This window comes from Ochotona princeps, chromosome 15 (assembly GCF_030435755.1).
Source record: "Ochotona princeps isolate mOchPri1 chromosome 15, mOchPri1.hap1, whole genome shotgun sequence".
Taxonomy (NCBI): Eukaryota; Metazoa; Chordata; class Mammalia; order Lagomorpha; family Ochotonidae; genus Ochotona; species Ochotona princeps.
This window is the reverse complement of record NC_080846.1, coordinates 7,688,124-7,701,114: the sequence shown is the minus strand read 5'-3', so window position 1 is coordinate 7,701,114 and position 12,991 is coordinate 7,688,124. Positions and strand designations below refer to the sequence as shown.

Genomic DNA, 12,991 nt, shown 5'->3' with positions numbered 1-12,991 from the left:
CACTCCCCAAGTGAGCCGCAATGGGCTGATGCGCGCCAATCCGAAGCCGGGAACCTGGAACCTCTTCCGGGTCTCCCACGTGGGTGCAGTGTCCCAATGCATTGGGCCGTCCCCAACTGCTTTCCCAGGCCACAAGCAGGGAGCTGGATGGGAAGTGGAGTTGCCGGGACTAGAACCAGCGCCCACATGGGATCCCGGGGCTTCCAAGGCGAGGACTTTAGCCACTAGGCCATGCCGCCGGGCCCTGATTTAAATTTTAATAATAAAACTACCACATTACCAAAAAAAAAAAAAAAAGAACCCTACAATCTCTCAGACCTCAACTTACACATGAATGTCCTGTGGACTTGAGGTGGTTTACATGGTATCAGTGGGACAGTCTGTGTGGCAAAGAAGTAGGGCTTCTATAGGAAATCTACATTCTGCTCAATATTGCAACAAATCCAAAAGCGCCCTAACAATAGTCTGTCTTCTAAATCACATGTGTGCCTATAGCCAAGAAACTCTTAAAAAAAAAGTAAAGTGGGTAGGTGATAGAGTTGTGGCTGACTCTGGGTTAGAGGAAAAAGCCACTCCAGCCTTTTAGAGCATGGGAACTGCTCAGGTATAAAACAGCAGCAGAGGGCATGCTTGCAGCTTCCTGGCACGCCAAGAACCCGAGCAGCGGGGCAAGTGGAAAATGTGTTCTGGACAGCTGGCTGCCCGCATGCCCTGGGCCTCACCTAGCTAGGGCAGCCTGGAGCTCCTCCTCTTTCTTGGCTAGCTGCATCTTGAGCTCGGCGATCTGTGCCTGCAGTTCAGCAATCTGGTCGCTGAGGTCAGTGGAGTCTCCCTCCAGCTTCCGGCGTGTCTTTTCCAGCTCCTGCCGCTGCTTCTCCTCCCTGCGGAGGCGCTCTATGCAGAGGAAGGTGTAAGGGGGCACAGACTCAGTGGCCACAGGCTCTGTTGTTACTGACTTATGGGCAATACAGGTCTCATGAAACATTAAGGCTCAGAGGCCTTCAGAGTACACACACGCTCACTCCCAACCCCAGGATGTGGCCGTGTCCCCTGTGGGGGTCACTGCCCGGTGCTGCCCTTCCTAGTAGGGCAGCTCATCTCCTGGTGTCTGGAGTCAGTGCTTGCTTGCCTTTGAGGCTACAGCACATTTAAGTCTCCAGAACGCAGGCTTAGCTGCATGTGCATGAACACTTACAGGGTCAGCAAGGATGCCCTGGCCCACCTATGACCTCTTGCAGTCTGCCTAGCACCTTGAGGATGTGGACCCATGAGGCAATGTGCAGCTTTGCTCCCAACTCTGCATGCGACACAGCCACAGAGCACCCAGGCTCCGGCACCTTAAGCTCACAGGGCAGCAGCCGAGAGGCCAGGCTGGCGTGAGCTGGGGAGCCCCGAGTGTCCCCCTCACCTTCCAGGTCGGTGATCATGGCCTCGTGCTTGTTCTTGAGCTTGGCGAGACTCTTGGACTTCTCCTCCTCCTCCATGAGGTTAGTGGTGAACTCGGCAATTCTGTCTTCCAGCAGCTTCTTCTCCTGGGGGGCAGAGGTGGCGGAAGGGGCGTGAGGGCAGGCCAGACTGAAGAGAAGGTGAGTAAGGCATACCTTAGCATTCCCTGAAGCACGGCTGGCCCAAGAACACGGTACTGGGCAAACAAGTAGGGTCTTAAAGGTTGACCTCAGTTCTGGGGGTCTCAGGGGTGGAACGGGCAGTTCCGAGAGGCTTCCAGTACCTCGGAACAGAAAAGTACCCGAGGAAAGGTCCCAGCTCCTCCCAGACCTGTGCTATCCCCACGGGCAGGTGGGTGGTCTAAGACAGTTCTCCAGGCAGCAGGTGCTGGTGAAGTAGGAATGGCTCTGCCTCTTTGAAGGCAGCCATAGAGTGCTTGTCTGTGTGCCCAGGCCTGGTGGGTGGTGGTCTCCTCCCTGCCCTCATATCACCCTGTGCCCAAGGCTTCTCTCCTCACTGGAGTCCTGCCTTCAGGTTAACATGAACTTCCTCACTCAACAGGACTGCCACCCTCCCCACATCCCCAGTCCCTTGGTAATATCCTGTCACTTCCACCTGCACCTGCTGGGGACGCAGGAAAGCCTTCTACTCTCAGCCTGCCCTCTCCTCAACATGTCCCCAGCTCAGTTCTCGGGACAGGCAGCTGCCACCTCAGGGTCAGCTAAAGAGCACCTGACATTTCACATGGAGCCAAAGCATCCCAGGCCCCACAGGGAACAAATGAGCCCAGGGTCAGCCTGGGGAAGGTCCTGGCTAACCCTCCTGGGTCATTTGCTCCTTCAGGAGGAAGGCTCCCTGGGCCATGGCTCTGGGCAGGAGGAGCTGCCCTGAGCAGCCGAGAGTGGTGACCCAGGTCGTACCTTGGCCAGCTTGCAGTTCTGGTCCTCCATGATGATCTGCTCCTCCTCCAGCTTCTTCAGCTTGGCCTCCGTGGTCACCTTCTCCAGCTGCAATTTCTGCCGGGCACTCTCTTCCTCCTCCAGCTGCTCCTCCAGTTCCTGCCAGAAGAGAGGGTGGGAATGAGGTGGCTCTGTGAGCTTGCTAGGATGAGGTCCAGCCCTGCAAGAGGGGTCATGTGTATTGAAGTGGCAAGATGCCCAAGATACCCTCTGATGGGGCGTCCTTGAGACAGCAGCTCCCACTGGGATGGTCCTCTACTCCCAGGACACAGGGCAAACCCAGAGGGAGGTGGAGCACATGTGGGGTGCAATGTACACAGGGATCTGAGGACCCCATAAAGGAAACCTCCATCCTGCAGAGGAAAGCCCTCTCAGCTGTCCCTCACAGACACAGGGGAACACACACGTGGGCCCGTCTCCCTGTTCCTGGGGTGGTGGGGGCGGGTGGCCAGGGAGCACGCAGTTCCCATTTCCCTGTTCCCGCGGACCCCATCTCCTTGTTCCTGGGGCGGCAGGGGTGGGCGGCCAGGGAGCACAAGGACCCCATCTCCCCGTTCCTGGGGCGGCAGGGGTGGGTAGCGGTTACCTGAATGTTCTGCTGCATCTTCTTCTTCTCGGCCTGTAGGTGCTGGCAGCGCTCTTCCTCCTCCTCCACCCTGGCCTCCAGGTCATGGCAGATTTCCTCCAGCTCCTGCTTCTTGGCCGTCAGCCGGGCCCGGAGCTCCTCGGCCTCAGCGCACAGCTCTGTTTCTGCCTGCAGTTGCTCCTGCAACTGTAACTTCTCGGCCATGAGCTAGGGAGGGCGCAGAGAACATATCACCTTGTAATCTCCTCCACCAGCTCTGCTGCTTAAGCACCCAGGCCCTGCCCACCAGCATGGCCACTCTCCTTAACCACCCCCCAACCCCGAAGAAGCAGCATCCCGCAACACAAAACCCACCATGGGTTCTGCAGGCTAACTAACCACTATTTCCCTCCAGCCACTGTAGTGGCCACAGGGCCTCACCCTCGCGTGGCCAACAGGGGGAAGCACCCACCTGAGACTGCAGTGTCTCCATCTCCGTGAGCCTGTTCTCGGCAGCCAGCTGCTTCTCTCGCACCTTCACCAGCTCCTCTTCCTTGGCCATCATCTCCTCCTCCTGCCGGCTTACCTGCAGCAGCGGCTTGACCTGGGAGAGCAGAGACACACAAGCTCGCCAAAGTCAGGGGTAACGAGCCACACTGTGCAGAGGAGAGGCAGCTGGGAGGAAATCTATATGGTCCTAGTCTTTGCAGGGCAGCTACCCCGTGTGTGTGGATGCTTGTGAAAGTTCTGTGTACTACAGCGGAGCACCAAGAATGGCATTAAGGTTTGCTCTCAGAAGAGCAGCAGGTTGATTGACATTCCCTCTGGAGTACACCAGTACCTGAGAGATGATGCCGACACAGAAGTTTTAACTACAAAGTGCAAAACACAACATCGTTAACAGAAGTGAAAGCTCTGTGATGCACGAATGTGTGTGGCTTATACAGCTGAGATTTATAGGCAGGGAAAGAAAGAGTGGAGAATCAATATTGAAATTACAGTTATTGGCTCAGGGTGAAGGAATTATGAGTGAATTTCAGTTTTCTTAACACTTTCTTCTCAATTTCTTTTAATTATTGCACATTATATAAAACAAAAGCAGGCTGAACCATCTTAAAAGTACAAGAAATTTATAAAAAGACTCTGAAGGGCCAGCCTGGTTGTGTACGAGTGTGTGGCCACACTGGGGTGGCAATGTCTGGGCCTGCAGAGTCCTAAACCTTTGCTTGCATGGTCCAGCTCTGGCCAGCCCCGAAGCAGACCACAGCCAGGCCCGCTTGACCAATGACCACAGGGCATACCTGGGCTTGTGCTGCCAGACCCAAAGGCCAGGAGGGCAACAGGCTTCTGCAGAGGCCAGCATGAGACCAATGCTGCTGGGGTCACAGTGCACTTGGCCGAGCAAGGGAGGCAGGGTGCACTCACTCACCTTGGTGAAGAGCCGCCACCACTGCCAGTTGCGCAGCTTGAGGTAGGCGGCACAGTTCCTCTGCAGAACTTTCATGGCCGTCAGCTGCTGTTGCCGCTTGGCAAAAGCTCTGGGGGACAGGGGCAGGGAAGGACATTGTCAACACCTGGACTGGGTGTGGCGGACACACACCTGACCGTACCCAGCAGGCTTTCACTGGGGACCTGTCCCTGCCCAACACACACTTGGGGCAGAGCCCCAGCTCTCCCAGGTCAGATCGCCTCCTTTGCTCAGATGCTCACGCTGTCAAAACCCCATCTGAGCTGCTCAAAACTGGCTCCACAAGAGGTCTTTAGGACCCTGGCCCGGAAGCTGATCTGCTCCCAGGGTCACACCACCACCAGGCAAGCTTGAAACAGGACAGCATTTCAGCGCCCACTGGGATACTTGGTCCTGAGAAAGGACTCAGGGGCCCAGAGGCCATGTGCAGTGGCTGCACATTTGCCCCTTGGGATGGCTCCGCCCCAGGATCACAGGTCCCTAGGGACAGGCAGGCCCAGGGATGGGACACAGAGAGGGATCCAGTGGGCAGAGCTCTAACTGGAAGACCCCCCCCTTCCCACAGGGTCCCTCAAAGCCTCTGGGGGATATACTCCTGGCCTCTTCCGGGAGGTGGGAGCCCAGGAGGCAGAGGGAACCTGGAGAACCAGGGGTGTTTCCCAGGACAGGCTCCTGCAGGGAACTCAGGTACCCCAGGGCACAGCTTGCTGATGGTGAGGTACTGTGGGCATTCTGGAACTCACTTCCTGGCCAAGTAGCCCCTGCAGCAGGCCTGGAAACCGATGATGACGTCAGTGATCTTCAGGTCCCGTTCCTCTTCCAGGTGGGCCAGAACGCCAGCCCGGAAGAAGACTTTGCTCTGACCAATGCGGTACAGGTTGCTGTCGAGCTCCAAGGCTTTGATCTAGACAGGGAGAGAGCAGGTGGATGAGGGAAGGGTGGGAGAGCTGCTGTGAGACGCAGCTGTGGGAATTACAATGGAGTGTTTAGCCAGGGAGTCAAGCATCTGAGTACAAATGAAGAGGAGTAACCCAGGGACAGGGCCAAGCCCTGAGGCTGTAACCCCAAAAAGCTCAGCTACTATCTGTCTTAAGAAAAGGGGTTCTGGACAGCCCCAGCCAGCCAGCCAACAAAACACACACACTGTGTAGGACTTCAGGGACACTTGGTGCCCACAGGGCCCAGGGCAGTGTGGAGAGAAAGCTCCCAGTGGGAGGAGAGAAGACCAAGGAAGGTTAAGCCAACATAGGCACCGCCCCTCACCACCTTATCAATACTCACCAGCCAGGGAGGAAAGGGACTGTGAGTACCTGCTGTGGCCAGCAGCTGAGCAAGGCGCCAAGGTGGCCACAGGTAGCAGGTAGCCCCGTCCTGCTCCCACACTCTCTGGCAAAACTCTGGCCAACCAGGAACCATCTCCTCCCACTCCTTGAATGTGAGCTTTGCACACAGTAGGTACTCCAATTTTTTTTCTTATCTCTTTTTCCCTCCCACAAATTCTCAACTCTGTTTGCCTATGTCCTCTGATTCGTCTAAAGAACTGGAGACAAAAGGCAGTGGCTGCTAATCCTGGACACGCCAGAAACAGTAGGATGCCAGCAAAGCCCGGAAGAAGTGCTGCCTGGTCACTGAGCCACTGCGTGGCCTTCTCACACACACAACAGGATTCAGAGGGTATGTGACGCCAAGCATAACACGAGGGGCAGGAAGGAAACATGGAGGACAGGTGTCAAGCCACACAGACTGCATTAGCTTTATGTGAGGCCCAGTGCTTACGCCTGCTGCCACATTCACCACACTGGACATGGGGATGAGAGGCGACATGAACAAGAAGTGGGAGGTGGTTCCCAAGTGGCAGAGTCCAACCCCAACAGAGTCAGCTATGACAGCAGACCACAGCCCTGACCCTCGGAGGGTGCACACAGGGCTGCTGCAGCTCGGCGCACTGGAAGGCTCACACTGCAATAGTACGAGACCCTCACGGCACAGGCACCGCCCATCAGCTGGGGCACACAGAGCAGTGCCGACCGCAGACCCCCTCCACAGGAAGGCAGCCCCACTCACCATGAGCACGCATGCCTGCTTTCCATCCATGAAGCCCTTGGGAATGGAGTTGGGTGTCAGGATCTCGTACCTGAGGGAGAAAAGGGCAGTCTAGTCCTTCTACACCTGGCTTCAATGCCGCCTGCCCTGGAACGTGCATGGAATCAGGGCTGCCCCCGATGGTGGTGGGCACGGGATTCTGCTCCCAAAGTCTCCTAAGGAAAGACGCCCTTTGGCGGTCCCACTCTGCTTTTTCTCCGGGCTCAAAGGCACAGGCATTCAGCTGACTGGCAGCCCCTGGGATGCAGCAGGGAGCCGCTTTTCAACAGGACAGTCCCAAACGTCAGTGGCTGCCTCCTGACAGCACCTGGCTCTGCACACAGCACAGCATCCCGGTGTCCAGGCACACACGGCACAAGCCATAGTGCTTGTTTCCAGAATGTTCCCTGGAGTCCCAAACCCCTGGCTGACCTTCACACATTTCTTTTCAGGTCTCCTCTAAATACAGCCAACAGCCTCAGGCAAAGAGCCCACAGCAATTTGCAATCCAAAAATACAACAGAGGGGCATCATCTTCTACAAAGAGTGTGGCAAGAGAGGTCAGCGGGAAGCACTGGATGGACCTCAGTTCCATGCACAGGGTACACAGCTCCTGTGCTAAAGGTCCCTGCTGGGGAGCAGCCCACCTGAGACCCACTCCGTGTGCAGCTGGGCCCAGCAGAGGGGGCTCCAGGGGCTAGCTCACCTCTGCCGGAACTCCTGAAAGACCACCCTGTTGGGGAAGCCCTGGCGGCAGATTCGGATGCCCTCCAGGACGCCGTTGCAGCGCAGCTGGTCCAGCACTAGGTGCGGGTCTAGTTTGCCGGCCTGGGGGGGTGTGGAGAAAACAAAGATGTGTGGTCTCACTTCTGGAGCTAGGAATGGGGGAGCCCTCAAATTCAGAGGGGACCACTGCAGACCCCTGGTCCTGCCAGCTAAATGCAATCCCCAGTTCTGGGAGAGGCCACAGTTAGAACCAGAAGCAACAGAGACACAGGCTACAAATGAGCGCCCCTTGTCTGCCTGCCCAGAGCCCACCTGCAGGGCACCTCCAATGAGGGCTTGACATACGCAGACAGATGGACATGGGCTGGAGGTCCTGCACAGCCACACCCTGCCCTCACAGTGCTGCTGTACCTTCTTCTCGTGATTGGGGATGATGCAGCGGACGAAGTTGGGGTTGGTGTTCCTCAACGTGGCCATGAGCTTGGCTAGCTGCTCCTTGTAGAGCTGCCCCACTGTGCGGAACATGCCCTTCCGAGTCTTGAAGGCCCCAGGCAGCGCCGTCTCGGACATGCCGGCCACCTGGTCCAGGCCGATGATGCGGTCCACTGCGGAGACCACACAAAGGCATGTGAGCATCCAGCAGTTCCCGCCGGGAGGGCCGAGGGCCAGGAGACAGACAGACAGACAGATGTCAGGCCAGCGAAGGGCAGAGAACGAGAACAACGGCACCCTCTCTCTACCTGAGGTCCCTCCAAAAGCTGAGCAGGTCTGACCTCTGACCAAGAAGCAAAGGCAAACTCAAGGTCACCAGGCTCACCCTCCTCAAGGAGGGGCATCCATCCAAGGCTGACAGCTATCCCACCAGGCCTGGCAGTGAAGATGCCCGGCTCCAGTGTTCAGCTCCAGTCCATGCTCACGCAGACCCAGGGAGGCAGCAGGTGCTGACTCAGGGAGTGGGGCTTTCAGCTGCCTGCCCAGGGCCACCCAGGGGTGCCTAACATTCATGTGGGAAACCCAAACTGAAGTCTCAGCAAATGGCTCCTGCATTGGCCTAGCCCTGGCGGTTGTGGGATGTGGGGAGTGAACCACAATATAGGAGCTCTCTCTACCTCTCAAACAAGAGGACCATCTATGCTGCCTGCCAAAGGTTCTACTCCCAAAGAAATACGACAGAACCCTTATCCCTGCAGCTGCAAAGCAAAGAGCACACAGGGCAACGTGGCTAGCGACTGCAGAGCAGCTTCAAGCACCAGCCAATGCTCCATTTGAAGCCTTGCAGTCATTGCTGGCTGTAGATGCGCAGAATAGGGTGGGAAAGCCCACTTGCTCCTCCACTGTGGTCGGTTCTCTACAATTTACTTGAAGACTGCAACAGGGATGTTTACTGCAGACAGACGCCAGGGATGCAGACAAAGCCTACAAACCGGTCAGCTCCAAGGGAGGCACCTCGGACCTTATGTGGCCATCTCAAGGCCTCCTTCACTGGTGACCAAAGACATCCAGGGAGCCAGTGGGCTGTGAGGAGGAAACTGAAGGTGGGCCTACTGTAACTGATCCTTTCAGGTGATCCTGGCCTGCCTCTACGTGGGCTGGGCTTCAGGTTGGAGCTGACCCTTGCTGACTGACAGTTGGACGAACACACAGGTGCAGACCCGGCGGCATGCACCACCCCTGGTCCTCAAGCCGAGACACTCGCAGCTTTTGCTCAAGCAGGAAGGCACCACTTTACACGAGGAGATCCAAGGATGACTTGAGACGCTCAAGCGATGATTTAACACGAATGATACAAAATGTGTAGCCCCAAGTCACATGACACAGCCCCTACTGGAGCTGGTGAGGGACACAGCAGGGAAGACTGCCCAGGAGCCACTGGAGGAGGGCAGGGGGCAGGGGCTTGGTCGGACAAGGGCTGTGGGGTGGGAAGAGGGGCAGAGTTGGCAGGAGCAGGTTTTGCACAGCTCTGGGGTGCACTACACACAAGCAACACCACTGAGGGCAGCTGGTCACCTGGTTCTAGGTGGAGAATGGGAAAGCGTTGATAGAAATAGGCTCTCTGAGCGCTCTGCATCTCTGCAACAAAGAGGTTAAAGCAAAACCCAGGCAGAAGAGAAGGAAAACCCGCAGGACAGCAGGACAAGGCAAGGAGGAGAAGGCCAAAAACAAAAAGCAAAACAAAACAAAACAAAAAAAAACAGGATGAGGCGCAGTTACAGGAAACCTGTGAGAGGCTGCAGTGTCACACACATGGCTCATGGCCACGGTCTGTGGCTGGAAGGGCCTGCACAGGCCCCAAGGGACCTCTCCCTTTAGACTTGGGAAGAGGGTAGAATCCACCTGGCCTATGTGGCTTTGTATCTGGACCCACTGAAGAGTGGGAAGCCAAATGAACAGAGCAATGAGGAGGTAGAGGGCAGAGGGCAAAGGGCGTACCATCCTTCCAGAGCTCTGACACAAACTTGTCAGAGGACTGGTGCAGGAGAGTGGCAATGTTGTCGTTCAGGGGGTCCATGTTCTTCATCAGCCACTCATCGGCTTTGTAGTCCACCTGCAAGAGTCAGGGATCACAGGTCACTGGCTGCTCCAGGGCTATGAGCTCATCTCTCGCTAGGCCTAGCGGACCCACAGGCAGCAGCTCCAGGAACAGAGCACCTGCCACCCTGCTATCTCCATCCCCAAGACGGCAGTGAAATGTGACATGGACGGGAGCTGTCAACAAGATGCTGTCTGGGGCCCAGCGGCGTGGCCTAGCGGCTAAAGTCCTCGCCTTGAACGCGCCAGGATCCCACATGGGCGCCGGTTCTAATCCTAGCAGCTCCACTTCCATCCAGCTCCCTGCTTGTGGCCTAGGAAAGCAGTTGAGGACGGCCCAATGCATTGGGACCCTGCACCCGTGTGGGAGACCTGGAAGAGGTTCCAGGTTCCCGGCTTCGGATCGGCGTGCACCGACCGTTGCGGGTCACTTGGGGAGTGAATCATCGGATGGAAGATCTTCCTCTCTGTCTCTCCTCCTCTGTGTATATCTGACTTTGTAATAAAATAAATAAATCTTTAAAAAAAAAAAAAGATGCTATCTGGCACACACTCAGAAACGAGGCAAACACTACACAGTGGGCTAAGAATATAGTGCTACAGTCACACCACGTCACGCCACATCACAGATGCTGTTTTATATTCTTTCCTTTTTTTTAAGGTATCATGGACATGACAACACTGGGGCCAGTATTGTCAAGTAACAGGTAGAACTGTAGCCAGTGGCAACGGGGCATTCCATATGGGCACTGGTTCTCATCCTGGCTGCTCCATTTCCTCTCCATTTCCCTGCTAATGGCCTGGGAAGGCAGCAGAGGATGGCCCAAGCACTTGGGCCCCTGCACCCACATGGGAGACCCAGAGTTTTCCTGGCTCCTGCCTCTGAACCAGCCCAGCTCCAGCCATGGTAGCAATCCACGGAATGAACCAGTAGATGGATGACCTCTTTCTATCTCCACCTTTCTCTCTAAACTTTGCCTTTCAAATAAAAAAAAAATTTTTTTTAAAGAAAAAAAATCCTGGGCACTAACTAAAAGGCTGATGGGTCAACTTCAGTTAATGTTGGCTTTTTGTCATTCCAGCATTTATATTTTCACTAATGAACACAGGCTAGTCTTACTTTCTTTGAAATACAGTCTCAATAACATGAGTAATACAAGAACTGGTCATCACAGGAGATCCACAAGCACATGACAGCAGGCACGTGGACCTTCTTCCTAACCCAGAGTCCACATGTGTGTGTGCGTGGCTGCTGGTACTAAGATGCCTGCAGTTGGTGTCTTCCCAGTGGTCTGTGCATGCCTGCAGGGAGACTCCCAGAACCGGGGCCTGCAGGCTCCTGCCTGGGCTCGGCTGCTGCCAGCACAGCAGGGCAGGGGTGTGCCATAGTCAGTGCCCTCATACAGGCCCCCTGGGCGGGTTCTCTGGTGGGCCCACTCCCACAGTGAGCAGTGTGCATGATGGTGTAACAGCCCTCCCGTGAGTCTCCACAGGGACGGGGTGAGTGGGGAAGTCAGGCTCTGGACATGCTCCTCTGGCGACTGGGGAACAGCTTTCAGAGTCCTCTGACTCTACCTTCAGGGGGTGGTGTTAGGGGAGCAGCTACAGCAGTCACAAGGACCAGAGCGGTGACACCGCCCAAGCTGAACAGCACAAGCCACACATGGAGAACAGGGAAGGCCCACACCCAGAGCCCAAGAACGGCACACAGCATGTGATACCTGTTGACTAAGGCATGGTCAGCCCATGTAACCATAGGTTTGGGCGGCAGATAACTGCCGGGGACAGGGTACAAAAAAACTAAGACCTCACTGATCAAGTGTGGCCTAAGTGTGGATCTTGAAGGCTGAGTTAGGAAACACGAAGCCCAGCTAAGAGCAGAGAACAGGTCTGCCACGTCCCGGTTGTGCAGCCCTGGTGTACAATGGCTGTCACCTACAATGGAGGCAATTCCTCCAGCCCCCTTACAAATGACAATTTTGGCCATAACAGGCAGGGAGGTGCTACTGACTGACCTCCAGAGGGAAGAAGCTGTGGGTACTGCTTCCATCCTACCCCACCAACGTGTTGAGGCCAGAGTTGCCCAGTTCCTAGTCGTGGGAGGAACCGTCTTCATCTCACCCCAGTGGTCTGGCCAGCACCTTGTCCCGGGCTCTCCTCACCTTGCCAGCATAGTGGATGATGCAGAAATCCGCTTTGTCCTTCAGCTGCTTGGGCTTCTGGAACTTGGGGTGAGTGCCCTGCTCTTGCACCACCTTCTCCACGAAGCTCTTGTCGGTGGCTTTGGGGAACCAGCACTCCTCATCCAGCAGGGCCAGGATGCCTGGAGGGCCAGCCTGGGGAAGCACAGTGCCAGCACAGTGAGCAGCATGTGGGAGCTATAACCTGGCCTGTCAGGGAAGCCCAGGCTGAGGCATCAGAGTTCCTAGAATTCTCCCTGAAGGTGGTCAACGCTTGCCCCAAAGAAAAAGCAGCAGCATGGCAGACGGCACCGTTCAGTGCTCTAGAACCTCAAGGCCTTGGTAGTAATCAACTGGCCCAGCATCACGGCAGACGGAGGGGTTTGATGAGAAGTACAGTTCCGTCAACCTGCACCCCAGGGAGCACAGGGTGCGCTGGCATCTGCTGTTCACATGATCCTGCCACTTGAGGGACCAGCAGCCTGAGAGACAGCGGCCTTCATGCTCTGGGTCTGCACAACCATTGTTAGGTGAGAGCCCCTTAGGGAGAACAAGCCCCCAGGGGCCCGCTGCACACTGAACCCCAGGATGGGCAAGCAGAGCCAGACACTGCAGCAAGACCACAGGGCAGGACTTGGGGCCAGCTTGTTAACTGGAAAGCCCACTTGAAATCATGGTCACAAAGCAACTGGTCTCAGGTGGGGACTGGGAACGCTTTCTGCTTTCAGAGCCCTACCCCTGGGCTGCTGGTGAGTGACTGCAAGTAACCAAGGTGTACCACACTCAAGCAGCTCACAAGTACAGGGGGAGCACTCCCAGAGACAGCTCTGCTTCACCCCAAAACACAGGCCCAACAGCTGCCCCCCCACTCCCAATGGCATGTGAACTGACTGGGAAAGGGGACATGGCCCAGTTCCCTCAGCCTCCAATAGCTACTGGCATGGGGTGGGAGCTACAAGGCCACGTCAGTACTGGGGTCAGGGTGAGGGCAAACGCACCTGAGGGCAGCACTCAGCACCCAGGGGGGCTGCCCAAC

General features: G+C 56.2%; 1 protein-coding gene across 1 annotated transcript in view; it reads right to left on the bottom strand.

Annotated features, from left to right (window-relative positions):
• Nucleotides 1-12,991, bottom strand: part of MYH9 (myosin heavy chain 9) — an 85,448-nt gene that overhangs the window by 11,633 nt on the left and 60,824 nt on the right. The window contains exons 14-25 of the mRNA XM_004589547.4: nt 11,938-12,111; nt 9,677-9,791; nt 7,658-7,851; nt 7,227-7,348; nt 6,503-6,572; nt 5,182-5,342; nt 4,400-4,508; nt 3,443-3,574; nt 2,992-3,198; nt 2,367-2,504; nt 1,409-1,532; nt 723-894 (exon numbers count right to left, since the gene is read on the bottom strand). Of these exons, the coding sequence (XP_004589604.2) occupies nt 723-894; nt 1,409-1,532; nt 2,367-2,504; nt 2,992-3,198; nt 3,443-3,574; nt 4,400-4,508; nt 5,182-5,342; nt 6,503-6,572; nt 7,227-7,348; nt 7,658-7,851; nt 9,677-9,791; nt 11,938-12,111 (1,718 nt within the window). The remainder of the gene's footprint in view (nt 1-722; nt 895-1,408; nt 1,533-2,366; nt 2,505-2,991; nt 3,199-3,442; nt 3,575-4,399; nt 4,509-5,181; nt 5,343-6,502; nt 6,573-7,226; nt 7,349-7,657; nt 7,852-9,676; nt 9,792-11,937; nt 12,112-12,991) is intronic.